Source organism: Monopterus albus, unplaced genomic scaffold (assembly GCF_001952655.1).
Source record: "Monopterus albus unplaced genomic scaffold, M_albus_1.0 scaffold434.1, whole genome shotgun sequence".
Classification (NCBI taxonomy): domain Eukaryota; kingdom Metazoa; phylum Chordata; class Actinopteri; order Synbranchiformes; family Synbranchidae; genus Monopterus; species Monopterus albus.
Genome location: NW_018128314.1, coordinates 419,552 through 442,973, shown reverse-complemented (window position 1 = coordinate 442,973; position 23,422 = coordinate 419,552). Strand labels below are relative to the sequence as shown.

The 23,422-nt window shown below is 40.5% G+C and overlaps 1 protein-coding gene across 1 annotated transcript in view; it reads left to right on the top strand.

Moving 5' to 3' along the window:
* gas7b (growth arrest-specific 7b) overlaps window positions 1–23,422 on the top strand; it is a 54,707-nt gene that overhangs the window by 4,301 nt on the left and 26,984 nt on the right. The window contains exons 2-5 of the mRNA XM_020587018.1: window positions 11,108–11,225; window positions 18,283–18,360; window positions 19,864–19,952; window positions 23,126–23,179. Of these exons, the coding sequence (XP_020442674.1) occupies window positions 11,108–11,225; window positions 18,283–18,360; window positions 19,864–19,952; window positions 23,126–23,179 (339 nt within the window). The remainder of the gene's footprint in view (window positions 1–11,107; window positions 11,226–18,282; window positions 18,361–19,863; window positions 19,953–23,125; window positions 23,180–23,422) is intronic.

Sequence of the window (23,422 nt, the reverse complement as noted above, 5' to 3'; positions counted from 1 at the left end):
TATGGTGAGGCATTATCCCTGCCATGGAATGCCAGGACAAGGGTCAGATCACCGCCGTAGAGCCTCCGGCAGACAGCCAGGTGCTTCCCTTTCACACCGGAAAGCTCCCATCACCCCTCCTGTGCTGATGTCATACAAAAATACAGTCATTTCGTGTCATGGAACGTGTGTGGAGCTGTGAAGTAACAGCAGAATGACTGTGAAGCTCCCACTGTGGCACCACTGAAAGCACCGTGGTAACCTCAATCTGTTGTTTGTTTTGACACTGAATATTTAGGTTTGAGGTCTTCACACATCTACTAGCAGAGCTGTCATACCATAGAGGACTGTTAGAGAATTTGTTGTCTGTTGCCTCACTAGTACATAGAAATGGGTAAAAAGAAGTAGAAATGCTTGAAGAAGACTAGTCTGTTGTGAAAGCAGCTCATTTTAGTCATTTGGTGATCTTTTTAAACTAAGTCTTATTAATATAATAAGGCAAATTTGTTACCAAATATAGGTTGTGGTGAGAGAGGAGATAATTTTAGACCTTAATGTCTTTGGTCCTGGCTCATGCCAGTGAAGCTATTTTGAGTTGGAGCTTGAAAAACATTTGCTCAGTTAGAGAGTAATTATAGTTATTTTCAACCTGGGTCTCATTTTCCCATTTTTCCCCAGTGTACTGGTGGAATTCAGCCAAAATCAAGTGAATTACTATGTAGTGCTATGCAAGTTTTAGTTTGAAAGAATCACTAGGATTACTCCAAATTGATCAGTCACTGTGTAAAGCTGATGAAATGACAAGATAAAACCCAAATCCCAAACACTGTGTATTAATCTCCTTTGGGTTGAATTGAGGGCCTTCAACAACAGTGCTCTGTGAATCAGAGAATTAGACTATTTACCACTACCCAGGATCTGATCTAATTATCATGCCTACTAATTTGCGAGAACGCCAGGCTTGTGTGGTGTTGGTAAGAGTGAGTATATCAAGTGTGTCTCCATCTCTGATGTTTGGTTTCATAAATCATGTGGTCCTGTCAGCATGGGAGTGTAAGAGGCAAAGGTTAGAGTTGTTAGAGTTCTCCGGATATAGTGCTATACCAAACACTGATAATTGTGACATTCTGGGCACATATAAGGGTTCTTAATTTGTGGATGTTGAATGTTTTGTATTCTCAGACACATGAAAATATTGCTTGTTACCTTAATTGGAGAACAAAACAATCCATCCATTTTCTGTAGCTTATCCTTGTCTGGTTCAAAGCAGAGACACCCTTCTCCTGAGCCACATCCTCCAGCTCATCCCCAGGGATTCCCAGGCAGGATGAGCTGAACTTTACTGTCCCGTCCTGCAGTGGCTATTAACTGGTCACAATGAGAAATGCATTAGATACTGTGGACTGCTCAGTGAGTTTAGTAGTGGAAGGCAGAGCAGTGGAGTGACAGGCTGCCATATCTGATAATGAGAACATAAGCAAGCCTGTGCAGCTAACATCTGCACACTGGAGAGCACGCTCCTTCATATGCAGTGCACAGTGTATCTCATAGCGATCCTGTCTTAGGCATGTCATTTGTATGGCTGAAGAAGAAGCTTAGAGGAGAACCAGTGAGACGAGCAAGGCTTGAGAAATGCACATAAACTGGAGGGGGCGGGATGTAACAAAACAGGCTTTGTTACTGTAGCTGTACAGACCACTCGATCCTGCACATACACACATGTACCCAGCGCTGAGGCATTGAGCAGACAATGATTCCAGTTTGTGAACATATACGTGCATGTACAATATCTATGTGTCTGAGAACATCCTTAAACACACGTGCATCCCTCCTCCTCACTGAAAGTCTGAAGTGTCTCTACATCTGGGAATATGGCTTCATTTCAGGCTCCCACATCTGCCCAAACCAAAACAATGTCTCCCAAATAAAGATATGGTCCACAGCCTGCATCGCTCTGTTTTCCCCCTCCCTGTCTGACTCTGGCTCCCTCCAAGGACACTTTTATTCTTTCTCTCCCTCTCCTCCATTCATTTCAGCTCTGTCTCACCATATCTTAGCACGTTCTTCTCTCTACAGTAGGTCTAGTATTTAGTGGCTAAGGGTACATGTGAGAAATTTCTCCCCAGCTGTGTTTCTTACATGAGGGCTGAATGCTGGCTGAGTGACCACAGAGGGCTGGAAGCTCTTGGCCCATCCTTATAATGTGTCGGTGTTGGGCTCGTTGATAACAGCGGTGATGACATGTTACACTGGATCTCAAGAATTTGTGTGGGAGTTTGTGTGTAAGCTTGTCTTTATATCATGTGGATCACTAGAGGGGATTTTGACACCAATGCTGACATTTTGGCCTGAAGCTGCACAAACATTTCTTTGATACACTGTAATGTTTACCATTGTAACAGCAGTGCTACGGCTATATAGTAATGTTCTCCCATAGAAACAACCGGAGAGTCTCCTGTAGGAAAGCTACTCAACAACACAGGTACCCACACAGTGACTCTCTCAAAGGGACATAAACATGCCACCAGACTGTCCTTCTGGCGGACAAAAGGAAGGTCTGACACTAGTTTCTCTGGGCTGTTAGCTCTGACTGTGATCATGCTACAGCGAGCGCTGGTCAGTCAGTCTCCCGTGTCCCCTGACATCACTCAGTACAACAGTGCTCCCTCAATCCTCTGTTGCAATTGAGGCTTTTTGCAGAATTGGAAGGTTTACCTGCTCTGTAAGTTGCAGCAATGTATAAATTAATCCAAGACAGCATTGCATTTGTGCATCACTATTTGCTGCTGGGTAACTGTTGATTGGACAGCCATGTCTTTTGGCACATACACTTAACACCAGCAGATGTGTGTGAACTTCCCAGTAAACAAGGGGGTTGCAGTGCTGGCCCAGAAAGGGAAGGTAGAGGTATTTATGACTGAATAATAGGAAACAGACACTTCCCCTGTCTGTGACACCTGTGTGTGCATTCTTTCTGACATATCGAGGCAGGAGAGGGAGCGAGCAGGGAAACAACATCACAGTATCTGTGTCCACTGTGAACTTTGCTGCTATTTCAGTAGAGACGGCAGACTGGAGATGCACACTCTCCGTCTGCATCTCATCAAGAGAGCGACTTTCTGTTTGTGGCTGTGTGCTTGCTTCTGGCTGTTTACAGCTAGGCTCCAGTATGTATACAGCTGGATTTGTTTGCTTTGTCTTCCTTACGTGTATGCTTATATACTCTACGGTATGAAATGTCTTGAAAAGCAAGCAGGAGACTCTTGGTTTTTCAGGAAATACTAGAGCAAAGATATGATTAGGTTTGTACTAAAAATATATCGCAGTTCTCTCTGGGAACTTGTTAATTTTTCATCGTAGGTAATGACTAAAGAGGATAACCAAGCAGTTTCTTGTGGAGCTTAAAGATCTCTCATAAAGGGAACAATCCAAAATCTAATCTTTTTGGAAAGATGTTTTCAACCATTTAAGTTAGCGTCATGCTGTTTTATATCTCTGTCTCTTAAGTTTGTGACTGTCAGATCATTGTCATAAACTCTGTTCGCAACTTTCATTATCAGTCTGATAGTGTGTCATCTAATTCTGGCAGGAGACTTTGAGAGTTGTAACTGCCCAGAACCTATTATATTACAATGCAAGTCATCAAATTTAACTTTGTAAAATATTCAAACATCACAGGTGTCAAAGGCGTAATTATACCTCTTCAAATGAGATAATACAAAGAAATGAATAATCCAGTAAACTGTGTCTTAAGGCTCACTGTCTTTAGGTTTAAATGTAGCTCTTGTAGTTTGCCTGGGAAAGAGAGCATCTTGAGTTTGCTTGGATTCACAGTAATGTCAGTGGTTTCCACTGAATCGTGGCAAAAACACAGTATATCAAACATGATACTCCTAAAACATAACCCACCTTTCTGCCATTATTGGTGATTTTATATGAAAGTTTTGACATGCTTCAAACCTTTGAGAGCTGAAGCCTGCCTGTGGTGAGTGGACACTGTCTGCATGGATATTAGCTGGAGTATTGAAGTTTTGGAGTATTGTTTGTTGTTTGTTAATCCACGGGGCCACAGACAAAGTTGTATATTGTTTATGCCCAGGACAGTATGGCTCAATAGCAGGAAAATCTTTCATTTCTGTTGAAAATTTTTTTCCTCTTCATAACATAAGGATCACGTTCCACATATGTTGTGATTTTCTGTTTACACCTTTTCTTCTAATATTGTTATGTAATGAAAACCCAGAGTGTCTAATGTGGACACCAAGGGCACCCTTTAGCGTCAGTATGAGATGCAAAAGGTACTTGACAAAACATCAGTATTTGACGTCAAATAAGGCTTTAATTCCCAGAGATATTTGGAATAAACCTATATAAAATACATGTTTATAAGTGAGGCCCTAGTGCTTTAGTCCAGGACCATTTGCACGTCATTAATGTTCATGTTCATATTCAGGAAGCTATCTTTGAGTGTTTCCAACTGGAAACTGAACAGCTGCTCAGAAGACCTTGACCCGACTCTCTACTCAAATCCAGATGTTTCCACAGGGGTCACCTGAGGTCAAAGCTCTGCTTACACACATAGCAACGAAACCTGGTTGGAGCTCTTTTCACACATACCTACAGTAACACGTACACATGACACATGTGTCACAAGTCAGGAGGCGCTGAGTCATTCAGGCCTGAGTAACAGCTAAGAGTTGTTCAGGAATCCAGTCTTTTGAAACTCTGATTTGTTCAGATTTGTCTTCCACACAGCCGGTGAGTGTACCAGTGTTTCACAAACCATGTGATCTCAGACAGCGACAGTTGCTTCTGATGACTCACCTTTTGAGGACAGTCAGTGTCTGTACTGTAATGTTCCAAACCTGCTTAAGGCTGATGGTTAGTTTTTGCTCAGTGGTGGAGATTGCTCAAACTTTACAGCTAAAAATAATTTTCTGTGTGACATCATATGGTTATTTTCTACGTTAAAGCAAGACATGGTTGAAATTAAGTTTATTATACCATGGATTGTTTTATATTACAAGATATCTACTCACAGGTTTGTGTTTATTTATGGCCTAATTTAACTGTGAGAGAGCTGTTTTAGGATCCGGTTGTTTTAATCTATTTTCCCATTCTTGGGGTTTAATTAGCGCCCGTTTTCAAAGTGAGCTTCCTGCTTCTTTCTTCAATAGTTAGATAATGCCCAAGGTTTGAACTCCTCTGAAGCAAGCAGCATCTTTTCTGTTGCTCTCATGTGAGGCTGCTGAAATCCAGGTGAACCAGGTTTACTACGCTGTTATTCTCTCCCTGACCCAACGTTTTAAAAAGACTATTTATTTAAAGGTATTTTCCAAGGGAATATAACAAATATTCTTCATTTTCCAGGCAGGGAGCCAGCATCAGTGCAATAAAGAGACCATGAGGTATTTTGTTTTCCATTATGAAAGATGCTGCCTGTTTTGGGGGTGTGTTGGAAATGTCTGAGGAAGAAATATGTAGGGATTTGTTTATATTACCATGAAGACCAAAGTATTCAGTTGCTTCTTTTTCAGCATCATAAACATTTGACATATTACACTTTAGCTGCTTCTTTTTAAAGCCAAGTTAACTTAAGGTAAAATACACGTATCCTGAAGAATGTTTGCCAGTGTAAAAACCAGTGATCTGTAGTTGTCTGTGTTTACATAGTAGTTATGAAGCGCTTTGAGAGACCAAAAGTGGCCCATCTGAAGGACATTGTAGACCCCCTGCAGTTTGCCTAGTGGGCAAACAAGTCAGTGGATGATGCAGTCAACACGACACTGCATTACATCCTGCAACACCTCGACTCCCCAATGACCTATGCACAGGGCCTCTTTGTGGACTTCAGCTCGATGTTCAACACCATCATCCTGGACATCCTCTACTCTGAACTGCCCCAGTTCACTGTGCCTGCCCACATCTGTCAGTGGATCACCAGCTTCCTAACAGACAGGAAGCAGCAAGTGAGGCTGGGGAAAATGACCAATGACTACATCTCAGAGAACGCTTCTGGTACAACGGTCATCGGTCTCATTCAAGATGGTGATGAGTCTGTGTACAGACGGCAGGTTGAACAGCTGGACCTGTGATGTGGTTGCAACAACCTGGAGCTGAACACACTCCAAACAGTGGAAATGATGGTGGACTTTAGGACGAGCCCCCCAGTTGAAAGCATATTTCAACAGCTCACAATTTATTGCCCTTAGATGTGTTATTTTATCTTTATGTTTCTTGAATGACAGCTGTAATGACTGGTACATTTTCAACTAAAAGCTTATCATTTAAAATGGATCATGGACATGTTGAGAACTCACAAACAGCAGCGGTGATTATTGTGGTCTCTCCTCAGTCATCGCAGCCTCTGATGAGTCCTTGTGTTCTCTGCCAGAGACTTTTCTGGCATGCTGTGAACGTGGAGCCAAAGGCAGTCTGGGGTATAGAAGGTTTACCATCTGGAAACGTGCATTATTTAACGTTGCATATGCCGAGACAAGCTGGCTCGGAGATTCATCATGCTTCCCACCACCAAGATGCTCCCATTCTCTCACTGGTACCGGGTGTTTCTGGTGTATGACGGGACTGTCAGATCTGTCACAAAACCTTTGTCGGGGGGAGAATTTTAACTCTGGCTCAAAGCTTTGCTCAGCTTGGAGCTCTGCGGATGTTTTCAAAGAACAAAAGGTACACAGGAGATTTAGAGGAACATTTTGATTTTGCAATATTTGTGTCAACAACCTGAAGTGTCTTCATGTTCAAGTTTCTTGCATGCTATCTATGTACATCTGAAGCAGCTGCCCATTCCCATTTGTCTTTGCCTGCTTCTGAGAGCCTTGCTCTATCTGCTTAGCTCAGAGAAAAACAATACATCATTTCACTGATAATGAACATGTGACCAAACAACAGTGGGTTGCCTGCAGGAAATGCTGAGAAATCCCCAAGTGTTTTGGTTACTGCAGTACATAGTAGCCCTGATCCCAGATCTGAATCTGATAGGGCCAAAACATTTCAGTCACTCGGGTGTTTTCTAAATTTGTAATCGGAGAATGTTGATAATACAAATTCACTTAGGATTGGCCAAAATCAGGATATTTTACACAATATTTTATACATCAACAATATTATTTGGGTGTAAAATAAAAAAAAAGAATTTTGACAGGTGTAAAAGATTAGTTCAGCACTTTGGAAAATACAGTATAGTATAAGATCAAGAATTTGGTAATAATCTTGCTGTGGTTAGCCTAGCTATACATAAAGACTGGAAGCAGAGGAAACAGCTGGCAGTTCTATCCAAAGTGTAGATAAACCCCTTTGAATATCTCTAATACATATCAAGCTGAATTGTATTTCTGTCTGTGTACAGATTTAGGAGATAAGATAAAACATGATTTAAAAAAAAAGCTTTAGAGGTACTAAGATTTTACTGTTAACTTTGTAACTAGGGGACACAGCGATCCCTGCCTTACCCAGTCTTTATCCGGTTGTGTACTAAGTGTTCAGACATGCAAATTTGTACTGGTCATCTCGTCACTTTCTGTAAGAAAGCGAGTAAGTGCATTACCAAAAATGTCAGAATATTCCTGTCAAACACCCTTTGGTCAGTCTTCACTGAATTAATGGCCCAGGAAAGAGAAGTTACATGCAGGAAACATAATAGAATTGGCTTTAATACTCGTTACTCCATCAGTTTCATATACCAAGCTGTAATTAGCACAGGGTCTTCTCTGACTAACAGATTCCAGAAAGCACATTGTACCATCAGCCTAGCTCAGACACTGAAACACTGCAGTCTTCATGATGGGACAGTCTGGCTTCAAAGGATACTCTTATGAGTTATTACTAAAGACAGTTGAAGAGTGATTTGATCATGAGATTAACATCAGAGAAGAATATATCTATCCCACAGATGGTCAGAGTTAACATCCTGCACAACAGTGGCCATGTTCAGAGGAACATTACCAAGTAGTAAACATTAATGACAGATGCCATTGGTCATACAGTAGGCATGCATAAGGCCAAACATCCCACTCTGGAGAATGGATAAAAGGCCCTACTCCATCTCTAGTTCAAGAAGGAAAACCTCTCAGGATGTCAGAATGTAGAAAGCACAAAATGCTCCCACTGTCTAAGTCATGTGACCATGAATACATTCATTTGAATGGGTTGACAGTATGGTTACAGCTAGATCTTTTCAATCAGCAAACACTCTATAAAGTTTAATTAGCTGACTTTAAAGCATAAATGAAAGAAAATCCCAATGCCCTACAATATTTGTAGCAGAATAACCTCCGAACAATTGCCTCAGTAGATGGGGATGATCTGTTTTAGGCAGAATCCTTTTGGGGAGAAAAGGGGATATTCTCCCCTTTATAATATAACACAAATGTCAAAATTTGCAATAAACTCTACAATTTATTTGGAGGTGTTTCAGGATTCTCACTGTAAGTATCTGGAGTCCACAAGGAGGGGGCGAGGCAGTATGATTAACATGTGATTCAGATGAATCAGCTATGCATATTTTTTTCTGATGTCCCATGCTGATTGTTGTATTTTATTTGTTCCCACAGCAGTGGTATTGCCCTAGCATTCTAGTTCATGTGTGAAAAAATAAGGATACATGTCTGAGTTGAGAATGTGTGAGCTTGTGCAATTACACTTATGTCAGTGAAGGGGTTGCATGCACACAAGTCTTTCCAGCCTCTCTTCATGCCCTTGTTTCCCTTTATTGGATCTTTTCAGCCCTTTGCGGTAATAACTGATGCTTTATTTGTGGCAGTGCTGCATGTGGTTTTAAAGCTACTTTGTGTGAAGGAGCTCTCACCAGATCAACATGATTTTTGTGCATGTGTGTGTGTGAAATACCCACATTGACACTGGGATCTCTGCTGACTCTAAAGGAGACAAATGACCAGACTGAACTGGCCACCAATTTACTGTAGGTTTTCCTGCAACACAGCAGAGGGGCTTAAAACAAGTTATATCAGCATTCAGAGCACATAAAGCATCTCTTCCAAACAGATTCGCTGGAGACTTGGAAGCTATATACACTATTCTGTCGAATGAGACCGCTAATAAACTTGCGTCAGAGTCATTCAGTGTAAATATTCTCTGATAGCCCTACCAGGTCAGTCTGGCCCTGCTTCCATCCATCGTCTGCTCTGTCCTGTTACATACTAGAACAGTAAAAACAAAAGTGTAACAGCACGTTGTTTGACCTTGGAACTACATGTGTGGAACAGCCGAGGAGCGTCTCTGCACACACATTCACGTAGTGTAACACTCACTGCAGCTTTGCTGTAACTGAATCTGCTTTGGCAATGGTAATGACTTTTTCCTCCATCCATTTCTTTTTTAGCACGTAAACGTAATCTTGTGTCACTGGCATGATTGGAAATAGCTCAGACTTGGTTGGTTTCATCCCATGTTGTGTATCCATTGTTACATCCATGACCAATTTGTACTACTGTAGGAAGTTACTGGAATATTTAAGCAAATCTGCTTTTCAGAGGAACACAAAGGACAAATACAACAGTGACCACCGAAACCATCAAAGAGAAAACATGTCTGCGATGCTGCTGGAGACTGTGTAATTACATGCAGTCACAAGTCACCCGGGGTTGACATGAATTTATACTCTGGTCCTGTGGGACCAGCAAGCTCTGGGTTTCTTCCCTCTGCTTCTTCCAGGGAAGCAGTTAAATGTAATGACTTCATTCTCTGAGGTGATGCAGGTTTTATCTCCAGGGACAGTTTGTGCTGAAATCAATACTTAACTACTGTTTGATGCTGTCTAAAAACTGGGTGATGAGATAGTAAATATCCAAGATGAAGTGTTTGTTTAGAGCTGATATTCTCTGTCCTACCCCTGGTGTGTGGCAGTGACTAATGATAATGAATAGCATTCCTGTCTTCACACCCGTCTAAATCCAAACTCATTTCCACAATGGCCTCCCAAGACTTTTGACATGTAGAGCAGAGAAATCATGGCTGTCAGTTTCACAGATTACCGTTTCCTCATTGCTCACCATTTCCTGTTATCATTTTCTTGGCTGCAACCAACTGAACTGACCCATAGTCAACTGGTTTAGAGACAAGAAATCTGGGTTAAAACCTTTATTTGACATTGAAATTTATTGCTAAACTCTGTTCCTCTAAGCTGCTATTGCTATGCCGGTTAAGTTACCCTTTTTAATTTACACAAATAACTGTGGCAGATTGACCATTGAAATTCAAAGCAAAGTTTGAAATCGTGTGTCCGCATAAGACAAGTAGATAAAAACAGGCTTCTCATTTGTAGCTAGAGATTGTCGATTTTGTTGTCTGGAACAGTTATTGTTGGTAGATATTTATTTGCTAAAACATGTTAGCAAATTAAGGTGACGTTAATTGGTTGAAAAGTCTGACTCTGGCTGACATGTTTATGTTTCCAGCTGACTCCTGGGCTATGAAAGCATGGTTCTCTTACAACTGTAGGTAGTTAGCTAGTTAGCTAAACATGCTAATATTTGCAGCACAGAAACATACTATATAATCCATAATACTTTTTTTGTTTTGTTTTGGAACGGCTTAGAGAGCTTAACCTCTCATGTAGACACTTTAGTGACTTGCCACTGACTCCAATAACCACATTTTATATGGAATTTCATCTGGCTTTCCTGAGCCTCCAGGCAGCTTCTCCACAATGTCTTACAATAGTCTCGGCCTATTGTTTCCCTCCTAATCTGTAGCAGATGTTTGCAGTTTGTCTCCATGCTCTCTCATGTTCTTCAGCTGTATGTTGTGTGCTCATATGCTGACTCTGGAGCTGCCCCTGTTTGTGGCAGTTTGTTACAGCTCAGCACACAGTGCTATGATGTCATTGGTTGCTGGTTGTGAAATACTTGAGGAAATGAGAAACTCACTGAACCAGAGCTGAGTGCTGCACATTTCTCATGTAGCCTCATATCAACAGTTAAGTTTTTTTGTTCCTTTGTCTGTTTATCTCCAGCAATTGTGTTCAATTTTGAGAGATCCTTGAGAAACAAGTCTGTCTTGGAACTTAACATGGTACTTAAATCTACCTGCAGCATGCTGATGAGCCCTTTTACAATTACTGCCACTTACCAATGTTTTCCTTTTTCAACAGAGAACAGCATCTCTAAGTCAACTTCCTGTGGAGGACTTTAGAGACACCTTACCTCCACACTGGAGATGCTACATGTCTCCACAAGGGCGGCGATACTATGTCAACACCACAAACAATGGTAAGAGTGCAGGAGACTCTTGCTCTTAATATCATATTTTACATTTTTATAACTGGTAGTGACTTGATATCAGTCTCCATGCCTGAGCTAGCTGAGTATGGTGTTAGCTAGCTTAGCATGAAGAATGAAAAACCTGACTTAGGGCTCAACAAAGTTTGAAAATGCACTTACCACCAATTATACATCTGTCTTATTTACAAGATGTATCATTTAATCCAAAGATTAACAGAAGAGTAAATTATTTATTTACAGATAAGTTTATTTAAAAACAAAAAGTGCGGTTTTAACCTTTCTTCATGTACAAGTCAATTAATCAGGGTTGTAATTAGTGAGGTTTAGAGTTGTTAGGTATAATTGTTCCTTTTGGGCACAGCTGGCCTAACTTCAAACCTATATACTAAACTATGGACATTTTCTCCCGACACTGACACCATAAGTAACACTCAGATGACATACTCATCTCGGCTTCAGAAAGAAACTGAACCACTTCTTACATACTCATTATAATAAACAAATATTCAGTGTATGCAGTGCAAGAGGCAAGACATATCCAGATTCTAGGCTTCAAAAATGGATTCAGACCTCTCGACCACAATCAAAAGGATGTTGGTCCCAAATCAAATAGGGCATGCTGTGATCTGGTTGGGATGCTCTGCAATAGATTTTATCAATGAGACTAAAAAGGCAAGAGGCAAGAATTATAAGTATTTTCAACAAAAAGTAAGAATGTATTTGTGGGGGGTTATGGCTCAGGAGGTGGAGCGGCCCATCTCTTATCCGGAGGGTTGGTGGTTTGAATCTTTTCTGTTTCACATGCCAAAGTGTCCTTGGGAAAAGCACTGAACTCTAAGTTTCCCCTGGTGGCTGCACCATCAGTGGGTGAATGTGAAATAGTGTAAAAGCACTATACAAGTGTAAAACCATTTCTGTGAGATGATACCTTAGATTTTTCTTTCTCCCTATATTGTATGCATATATTTTTTCCCCAGCTTTAATTTGTAACTTTGCACTGAAAAAATGCCCTGCCATGCTCCTCACATACATGTGGGATACTTAATCAGCTTGAAAATCACACCTGAACAATGAATCTGTAGAGCAGTGATGGTGCCGGATAGAGATAGAGTTCCTTGAAGAATGGATACTGCTGATAGTGCCTTGCTTCTGTCAACACAGTCGCCACTCGGCGTCCTCTGAACACACATTTATACACACATTGGCATGGCGACAGCTTAATACCCTCCTCTGGTGTGCAGACAGCAACATAACCCGCTTTTACTGTCCCTGAGTGAACTCGCTGTAAAACCTGAGTGATGATACTAATATTGTGCTTTGGCACGGCGGTGCCTTTGACCTGAGGATGTAATAAAGGTTAGAAAGTGCCAGCTTCTCAGACACAGTGCTCAGCAGTCACACAGAGAGCAACAGCAGGTTTCAGGCAAGAATGTTTCTATTTTTAAGACCTGTTCACACCAGAACTGGCACATCAAAATTCATCTGTGCATCTTTGAGTGATATTTGATTCTAGAAGCTTGGTGGCATAATGATACTTGCAGGGCTAGTTGATGAACTGCTGTGACAAGATTAAGGCCAACATACTCGCCAGCTGGGACACACTAGAGAAAACTAGAGAAAATAGAAAGAAGCACAGGGAGCCATTGTGACTGAATAGTAACTTTATGGTTTCTCTGCAATGACCTGTTTGTTCTCTGTAGCATTTTGCTCTTGGGTGTTTATATAATTATATTCAATAAAAGTATTATTGAATAGGGGGAAACATTCTTTGAGCTGTCGAGCTTGGACAGGTAGCAGGCTCAGTATTTTGGTTGCTTACAGGACAATAAATCACACATTTAAAAGATACTTGTACTATCCACTTGTCTTATAACTGTCTGCAAAGCACTTCTCTTCTGTAGAATAGTCTATACTCTGACAGAGGAGGTTACTGTATGTACAAGGGAATAACGCAACATAATTAATGACCTATAAAAAGGTTCCTCCATTTTGGACTATGCAACTGACCGTGGCAGCCACAGTGTTCACCTGTCTAACTAAAGTTCCTAGTGCCACAAATCAAGTTCCGTTATTCTAACTACATTTCTCTTGCCATTGTCTTTGCATATAGGTGCAAAAGTATAGTACAAAATGTGACAATGTTCTATGGAAAAAAAGCTACTTATATATAGTATAGTGAGAGGTAAATTAAGATCGGTCACTTGAAAACCATTGCCATTTTGGGTCATAATTTTGCAACACTTGTAGAGTTACACATCCGTGATCTTGGCCTTTATAAAATGTGGTATGGGTCAGCTATGTAATTTTGTTAGTATGATGTTAGACATACTTTTTAGCATGAATTCAGAAATAAATCCATTTGCTGACTGACTTGCTTGAGTTTCAGGAAGGATATTTCCTATGTTTAGGAGATCATTTAGCAACCATGCTAACACACATATGTCAGCATGAGTGTTTCTGTAAGACATTAGAATAAAGTAACAGTTAGTTTTGACTAATGCTCATGATTATTATTTTTTTCCCAATACTTTGCGACATCAGAGAAAATAAACACAGACAGTAAGCCACAGAGAAGTGCCGGACAACTTGCTGTCAGTCACCACAATTTTGTTTCCCACCTGGAGCCTGTGTAGCCCAGATTATGCAGAATGACATCACTAAAGATGTCCAAAGGAATGAGCTACCTGTCAGTCTATATGACTTCAGGTATACAAGTCTTGGCTTGTTAGTGGTCTTAAATGTGCCATTGAAGAACAAACCTCTTTTTACACGAGGCTCAGTGACTCTGTGCACCTGTATCATATAACTGGAATTGTGGCTTAGCAGTCACTTAAAAGAATAATTGCATCGGAGCCATTATGTTCGTTTTTGGTCATGGTTTCATGAGAGGGGATTTTAAAATTAACCAGGGACTCCACCCAAGCACGAGTCGGGGAGAGCCGCTCCTCCTTTTCCTCCTCTTCTTCTCTATTTCGATTGAATAAGATTCTAAATGTGCTAATGTCAAGAAGCTGGAACCAAACCAGACTCTCTGCCCTCTTCTAGAATGTGCCATTATATTATCCTTTAAGAGCTACGATAACCTTGGAGCATGTCATTCTTCCCCCTTGGTCCCTCTGGGAATCTGACAGATCTGTTTAGTTTCCCTGTGATGGGGTTTGGAGGCTTCTCTTTAGTAGTAAAACTGATCACATCCCAGAGGGACTGAATCAGGAATAAGTAGCAGGCTGGAAGAAAAGTTCCACAATATTTCTTAAGAAAGAAAATGTTTAATTTTTCATAATTTTGCATGCAATCGGCAGCGTCTGTGTCCTGGCTCATAAAGGAAGTGTTGTTGCTGTGGCATGTTAAACAAAGACCTTCAGGACTTATTTTCTGCATGACTACCACAGAGTCACTGGACTACAAGCCTGGGGTTCTGTGAAATCCACTATTACAGTAACTGTTTCCAAACAAAGCCATCTGATAACATTTTTCCTGAAACAAATGACATCTTTTCATTGGACCTCCCTTTCACAACCCTGAAGTTCAGCTAGATTACTGTCGTGTGTGTGTGTGCGTGCGTGCGTGTGTGTATGTTTGTGTGTGCATTTGTTTCTTCATCACCACAGTAACAGCAGTGTGCGTGGGTGCATGTCCTTGTGTCAGGGTTAGCTTTTTTTAAGGTTTTCCTTCCCGTGTTGTTGGCTGCAGCGGTTTGTACCAGCTGTCACCTAAAACTCTCCACTCATATGATCAGTGTGCTGCTTAACAAACACACCAGACCAAATACTCAATACTCCCAGCACACACAATTTAATTAAATGTAGATCTCTCAGTTTGCATTTTTTTGAAAGTCTGACTCATACTAAACTACACTACTCAAAAAAATTAAGGGAACACTTAATCATCACAGTATAACACCAAGTCAGTTAAACTTCAGGGATAACAATCTGACTATTTAGGAACCACAAGTCATTGTGAATCAGTTTCACCTGCTTTGGTGCAAATGAAAGGCAAAAGCAAGACAAGCCCCCAAAAGGAAATTGTTTTACATGTGGTGGCCACAAACAAATGCTCTCTCCTTATCCTTCCTGACTGATTCTTCTCAGGTTTTGTGTTTTCCTGGTGTTCTTGTCACTACTGGTAGCATGAGGCAGTACCTGCAGCCCAGTCAGGTTGCATAGGTTACTCCAAGATGGCACAGCTATATGTGCAGTCATAAGGTTTGCTGTGTCTCCCAGCACAGTCTCGAGAGCATGGAGGAGATACCAGAAGACCGGCTATTATACTAGGAGAGCTGGACAGGGCAAGGTGCATTATAACAAATTGCAGTTAGATTTTGAATTAGGTTTCTGTATTTTTACCTACAAAGTAGCAGGGAAACGGTCCTATTGCTGAGACACGTAACCTTGTAAGCACAGTCTGTTAGGTCTTTCCTCTTTGGAATAATTCAGAGCATGAATGTGCTGTTTTGATTGATTAAAAACCAGAGACAAGAGAGGTAGCTAATCCATCAGGGACCAGTGTCATAAGGGTGTGAATAAAATATAAAGTAGCTGTGTCAGAGCTAACTAGGCCATTTGCCCTTTTACACATTCAAAATCTGAGATGTCTGGTCTCACTCGAGGCTTATGGACAGAGCTCATGTTTTTGGACCTGCTGTTGACTATTTTCATTTCTAAATTCACTTGTACACATCTGCTACAGTGAAGCCAGTCTTCTGTTGTTATCCACACTCTGGTGAATCTGAACCAGTAGTGTATGCAAAATGAAAATGTGGTTATTACTGTCTTTGTGGACTTAGAAAAGCACTAATTGATGCTTCTGTGTTCTATAAAAGACCCTATCCTCAATCTGCTACATGCTATTATTGATATCATGAATTGAAACCTCATTAAGGTTTGTGACAAGCCTGAAAAGAACAGATGCACTATTCCACAAATGTAAAAGTGGTGAAAGTGAGCTGACTTAGTTTTATATTTGAGACTGTCAAAGCAATTTAGAATGATTGACAATTTTCTGGAATTCAATTCTTCTGTGACAAAGTGGCTAATGAGAATTACTCCTGCTGCTGCATATGTATCACTGTATCTGGAGGTATGAATCTGGAAAGTGAAATGACTAATATTTGACTTATATAAAAACCTATCTGACAGAAATGACCAGCAATCTGCATTTTTAAATGCCACTTCTTCCTGGGTATCAACCATTATAGTAAATATGTAGGGTTTCACACCTCATACCCACAGTGATTTATAAAACATAAAAGTTGCTTCATTTGACAAAATATTTTTAAAACATGTTGTAGAGAAAATAATATTGATTTAATGTAGTCATTTCAATTAAGCTTCAAGCTATCATCCAGTAGTAAAGATATATTTTTCAAACTGTTTTGAGTGCTATCCCCATGGCATGGAGAGACTCACAATAACCAACAATTTCCCTGTGCTAAATAGATTATGCTGTATTTTTCTCTATTAACATCCCCTATTTCTCACAGTATTGATTTGTTTATGACAAGCTAACAGAGGGAAATAAGAGCCATTTAGGGCCAGTGAGTAAAGGTTGTGTGCTGGTGCTGTACATCAGGCACAAAGGCACAGCTTCTCTCCATACGTCTGCTGCCAGTTATCCTCTCCATGCCTGTCATTTGAGCTGATGGGTTTGGCTCAAGCTTTCTCCTCTGCTAAGCAGCGCCAAATAGAGCACAGCCAGCCAAAACGGCCCAAATGAAATAATAGCTCTTCACAGGTCTGTTCTTTTTCTTTCTGTGCTGACAGCAAAGGGCTAATTGAGCTCAGTGTTGTGATGAGAGTGGACAGAAGGTAGTAAAAATCAAAGAGAGTCCTTCTATATTACAGGTTTTTGTCACTCGTGCTTTTGATATCCTTGTTCTCAAACAACTTTAGCAGCTGGGGTGAAGTATCGGTTCTTCTGTGGAGCTCAGTTTGATGTCAAAAGAAATTTGTATTTTTATTTGGTTAAAGGTTTATACTTGTTAATCCTGATGAGGGGAAAAAAACATTTTATCCAGAATAATTTAAAATGACATTCTTTATAAACACTACTCTTCCACCCACAGCTAATATTTCAGAATGTAAAACTCCACTGTTGAATTCTTTCATGATGTGTTTATTTAAAATTGTTTTTGGTACTGGAGTCACAAAGTGTCAAGAATTTAACAACCGCCATGGGTGATTCTCATTAGCCCAGACACCTGTCAATCAAGTAAGAGCTTTACTTAATATTTTATTCCTGGTGGTATGGTTCTGAAAATTGGTGCCAAAGAGAAACAATACAAAAAGTAAAATAAAAACACAAAGACCGAGTTAATGTGAGGAAAAAATGGTTACATTAGGACTTTGGTATTGCCAGACTTTTTAAGCTAGCTCTTCCCCATGATGGTGGCCATTTTCACTGGAGAATTTAAAGGAGCATGTTCAGTCTGTAATTTGCTGTCACATGCTGAGGTTTGTGGAGGTTAACGAATCAAAAAATACAAACAGCCTGCCAGTATTTAATCCTGTCACCTTTGTGCTGTTAGCCGTTTGCTAATGTTACCCAGTTACTCTGTTGATAACTGCTGTTTAACTACAGAGCCAGAAAACTTTTGACATTATAGTAACTGACAACAAGGTACACGTGACATCACCAGGCCTGGTTCCAGACCTTTAATTGACACCAAAATTTCAGGTGTATTCTGTGATCCAAATTGCAGATTGAGAAACAGTCTTCATCATCTTCGCTAGGTAGGGATCTAGCAATATGGAAAACCAGCAACAGAAAAAGATATAAGCTTGAATGAGATTTGCCAAGCTTTTTGGGTTATTAGGTTGTCAAATAACAAAATGAACAACCCCCTAAATTGAAATATTTGTAAGATTGTCATGACACTTTCTTTTGTTTTCTGATTTAACTGCTGACTGCAACAAGTTTGCATCTGTGGTTAGAATCACTTCTTCTTATTGTTGCCTAGAAATTGTTCAGACATTGTCAACAAATATGACAGCTGCTATTGCTCTATGATGTCATTGTTTTTCTTCTCCTTTGAACACTCCATCAGAGACGACATGGGAGAGACCCTCTAGTGTACCAGGGACCCCGAAAACCTCAATCCGACACAAGAATTCCCTGCCTGCAGGTACTGCAAATCTCTCTCTCTCTCCATATGAACTCTCTGTCAGTTCAACTTCCTCAAGTTTTGGTGCCCTGCGGCTGTGAATTCTCCTAAAATTCCACGATGGCACAAGGCACCCACTCATGTGCAGCAAACACATGCACACAGACACTTCCTGTGACTAATTTTATCTGTGGCCTCAACTGCAGAACTAAGGCCTTCTCTCTTTCTAGAGAGCACCAGTTAGGTTTTGCTTAGTTGCTGTATAAAGTAAGTTTTGCTAGGTGGAGACTTACTATATTACAATAACTGGATTACAGTACACAGACTACTCCTTACTGTATGCAGAGCTTAGTTGTTACTAATACACCTGATAAATACTGTTATGGTTTTGGTCCAACTTCCTGTTTTGTGCTTTTATTTTGTAGCCATTTCATGTCTTTCACCAGATTTACACTGCCTTCAGCTATTGCTCATTTCATGTTTCAGCCTTTAAATTCACCTCACATCCCTCACTCCTGGTTGGCATTACCTGCTTCCATCACCTGTCAGATTTTTTTTCCCTGCTCCTGGTTTGTTATTTTTTGTTCACTTAGTTCTCTCTTCTAAGGGCCTATTCACTTTTCGTATCTTTTGCTCACAATAGTGATTGACGCTGTCATGATGCGTAAGAAAGAAAACTACTTTTCAAAATTCAGCAGGTACACCACAGGGCATGTGACTAGAACCAACCAATCAGCTTCATCCCTTCTGCAACAACATTTGGGTTCAAAGCTCAGCTACGACCGAGGACGAAGCTCTTGGATCAGCTGGTGAAATTCTCTGTTTTCTTCCTGCTTGAAGGACAGGGTGCACCCAAACAGCATTTTTCCCCCTCTTGTCCACAAATAGCTGTAGTAGCAGAGCTACTGCAAGGGATTTTTGATGCTGGAAATCCATTTATATCCTGAAACTTTGTCGTCATGCAGCACACAGCTCATGGTTACTTAGCAACGGCAGGCACCATGGGAGCGCAAGCTCCTGAGCGCTTTGGAAAGACGGAGAAAGCAGCATGGCTGGTGTTTTCTGCGTGTTTTTAGACATGAGAAGTGACTGGCCCCTTAATTTTGTTGTTCTGCTCTCTGGCTTTACGTTCTTTGTTGTATACCTTTGTTGTTTTAGTGTTTGTTTATTCTGGTCTCAGTTTGTGTTAATTCTCTTTATGTTAGATCAGAGTTTTTCTTGTTACCTTATAGTCCTGTGCTTCATTAATTACTGTGCTGTTTATTAAATACTAGTCCTTTCATCTAGTTCGTCTTGTGTTTGCATTTGGGTCTTCTTTTAGTTAACTTTAACACTTACTGACTTAAAGACTTGTATCAAATTAGAAAAATGAAAAGACAATTCAGCAGTGCCTTGGTTTGCTTAGTGACTAAATGAGTTCCTCCTGGATTAGCTCAAGTTTGCAGCTCATCTGCAGACACCAAGAACTAATGAAATCTCTCTGTGTATCTTTTCTCTCCTCCTCCGTCTCATTTGTTTCTCCAGTAAATGGATTTCATTCAGGTGGCAGTCCCTTGCATCATGTAGAGCATTCACACAACAGTCTGGTGAGGAAGAGCAGTACAGAGCCACAGGTAAAGCTGTCTGACTGTTGTTCTGCACACAGCATTATGCACATCTACTGCAGTCTAAAAGTATTGTTGAATGACCATAAGGTTTTTACTGAGTCATTTATCATACTGCTTCCTTTTTTAATAGTCATTTAATGGACAAAATATGTTACTACATATTATCTCAGCTTCGTCTCTGTGATTTGTGAAAGTATTCTTTTTTAGTATAATATGTGTGTGTGTGTGTGTAGAAGTGAATCATTTACTGCTTGCAAACCAATGATGGTAAGATGATGTCATGGGGTAGGACTGGATAAGTCTGACTTATTCCTACTCCATTCAAGCATGTACTATTGTGTGTAAAAAAGTGTGTTGTTATGTCAACTGTTTTATATGCTTAAAAGAATATATCAAATCAAATCAAATCAAATCAAAAAACCTCTATACTATACATACTCTACCCTTAAGTGTGTCAGCTACCCACTTTGAAAACCACTGTCCACTCCTGGTGGTGTCAGTGTCTTTTTCCCTCACACACAGACATCATTCTGCCAGAGTTTTCACAGAAATTTTACTTAAATTAAGTTCTTTTGCTTAGACTGCTCCAAACCTCCCCATCACATATAAGTAAATGTGATATTGGAGCTTCAGAGTCACTCAATCTGAGGACAAAGACAGGATAGTATGACTGTTTTTCATGCACTAAGCACATCTTCACAGTTCAAGTTGCTGCCAGCTGCCTTTTTTCACTGACCTTTAGAGTACTCTACCATATAATGTAAGTACACAAGTTGTCCAGGTGCAATTAAACTAACATAAGTATGAGGGAGACAGCAGCAGTAACTTTTATACAAGACAGAATAGCAGTACCAGGTGAAATGCTGTACCACTCAAATCCTTCAAACAAACAAACAAAAAGAAATAGTTTGATAGTGGCTCACCATCAGTGGCCCAAGCACTTTAGAGTTTCTTCTTACTTAGGCCACGTTCACACTGCAGGCTGAAGTGACTCAAATCCGATCTTTTTGCCCAAATGTGACCCATATCCGATTTCCTTATGACAGTGTGAACAGCACAAATCCGATTTTTTCAAATCCGGCCCAGGCCACTTTCATACGTGGTCCTAAATCAGATACATATCCGATGTTTTGCAATGTGACTTCAGTCTGAATGGCCAGGTTGCATTCCATGCGATTTTTATGTTATTGAAATGCGACAGACGTCACAATTCTGCGCTGGAGGAGGCGAGGCCATAAGCAATATTTGCACTCTCCTTCTTCTTGATATTCTTCTTATTATTTCTTTATTTCGACTGCATATTAACTGGTACATCGCTATGCACATGCTATCACGAGCCGCATCCATTTTTATCCGCAAACACAGTACGCTGCGCCTGACGTCACATCCTCTTCTGCGCATGCGGGTCACTTCAGAGCCGTATACCGTTCACACATGAGACACATGGCAGTCGCATTTAAATGACAGTGTGAACAACAGCGCAAAAAAATCGGATCTGAGCATTAAGACCTGCAGTGTGAACGTAGTCTTATACTGTGATACTTGAGTTTTACCAGTGATAATAAAAAAAAAAAAATTCAATACCATCGTTTGGGAAAAAAAGTGAACATGGTGCTTAAAATATCTAAACACATGCCCAGCACAAAAACTTTGCCTAAATAAATTCTGAATAAAATGGGCACATTTTATTTAAAATAAGACCCACTTAATTACAAAACAATAATCAAGACAATGTCAGTTTATAGTATTGCCTCTCCTGGACAGGTCGGGTACAATGGGTTTATCAGACCATTTTGTGATTTAAAAAAACAACAACAAAAAAAAACACTGCCTGCTGTGGCTGGAAACGACCAAAGCAATTATGTTTTCACAGTGAGTCAAAGGCAATGAGTAACTTTAATTACTGCTTTTGAGGTTGCATGCCTCTGCCAACCAGTCAAATTCACAGGTATGGGACAGAAGTGAGGTCACTGGCCATCCACCACCAAAATCTAATCAGTTCATCCTTGGGTTCAAGTGGACACTTGTGCCAAATGTGAAGAGATGTGAAGAAGATTTTCTCAAGGTGTTCCTGACTTTCACAAGAATCATACAGACAGCTGTATAAGCCGAAAACCTAATGCCTCCGGGCTGTGGCTGTCGCCTGCGCAGAGGCATAAAAACCCTACTCATAATGCTCAATTCACAATGTTGAGATTCAGCTTAAATTAACACAAAACTGTAGAACTCAACTCAAATCATCTGTATACAGTCACAAAACTCACAGGTATTATGATGGTTTATAATGTAGTCTTTCAGATAATCAAACCCCCTCTCCTTCCTCTCTCGTTATTAATGGAGAGGCTGATGGCAGTTAGAGCACAATTCCACCTACGGTATCTGCTCCCATGATCATAATTAACCAGGCAGTTGGGGCACAGTTATACATGATCCACCCACCACTTGTTCATGCTGTCTCCTCATTTCTCTGCTTTCCAGCACCTCACACTTGTGCACACACACCCAGTCAATCAAAAAATATAAAATATAAACACTTACTTTCACTTTACTTCCCCTCCTTTTCCTTTTCTTGCATTTCATAGACTGCATAAGTTGGAAATACCCACACTTCACACACTACAACCTCGTTAAACACTCTATATCCTTTTGTAATGTCATGTAACTGTTGTCTTGTCTCTCGTGTTCGGTACTGTTTTGTTAAAAAAAAAAAATATGAACACACCATTCAAGGTCTTGTTCTGTTTTTCACATTTAATTTCCTGCAGGACAGGAGGTGTGGAACTCTCTATACCTTTAACCTTCATAAAGCTCCATACACTGACACAACGCTGATTTGTCCAGGACACTATAAATTACTCTGTTCTAAACCTAAATGTTAGGAATCACGTACAGACATACATACAACCACACTCACAGAGAGAAAGCCAATCACGCTTTGCTCTGAAGAACTCTCCTTCTCCACTCTGCACAGCAGCACACACAGTAAGACACACACACATACATACATAGCAGCAACAGCAGGAGGAACACAGACAGCACCAGTCAGACGGTAACAGCACTTGCCAGGAAAACAGCTGTGTTTGTGTGTGTGTATCTGTGAGTGACGGTGTGTATGTTGAGCAGTCATGTCTAACAGAGGAGATGGAGGTTTTGACAGAGCTTCCTTCTTCTCTCGACAGAGTCCGGGATCAACATCGCTCACCAGGAAACAGAACAAGGAAACCACAGTCACGGTGAGTGTGGCAACTCTCAAGAACTCTTAACTAACCATGAATTCGCCATGGCTTTCTACAGTAGCCCTGAAGGACCAGATTGAGCACCAGCAGCGTGGAGCTAAACTGATATTTTCCTCCAAGTTTGGAAATGATATGATGATGGTAAAATGCACCAAAGGTTTCCTCTTCAGATACATGTCCTGCCTGCATCATCTGGGAGGATCATGTACCTGTATATCATTCTACCTGTATGTGTATATA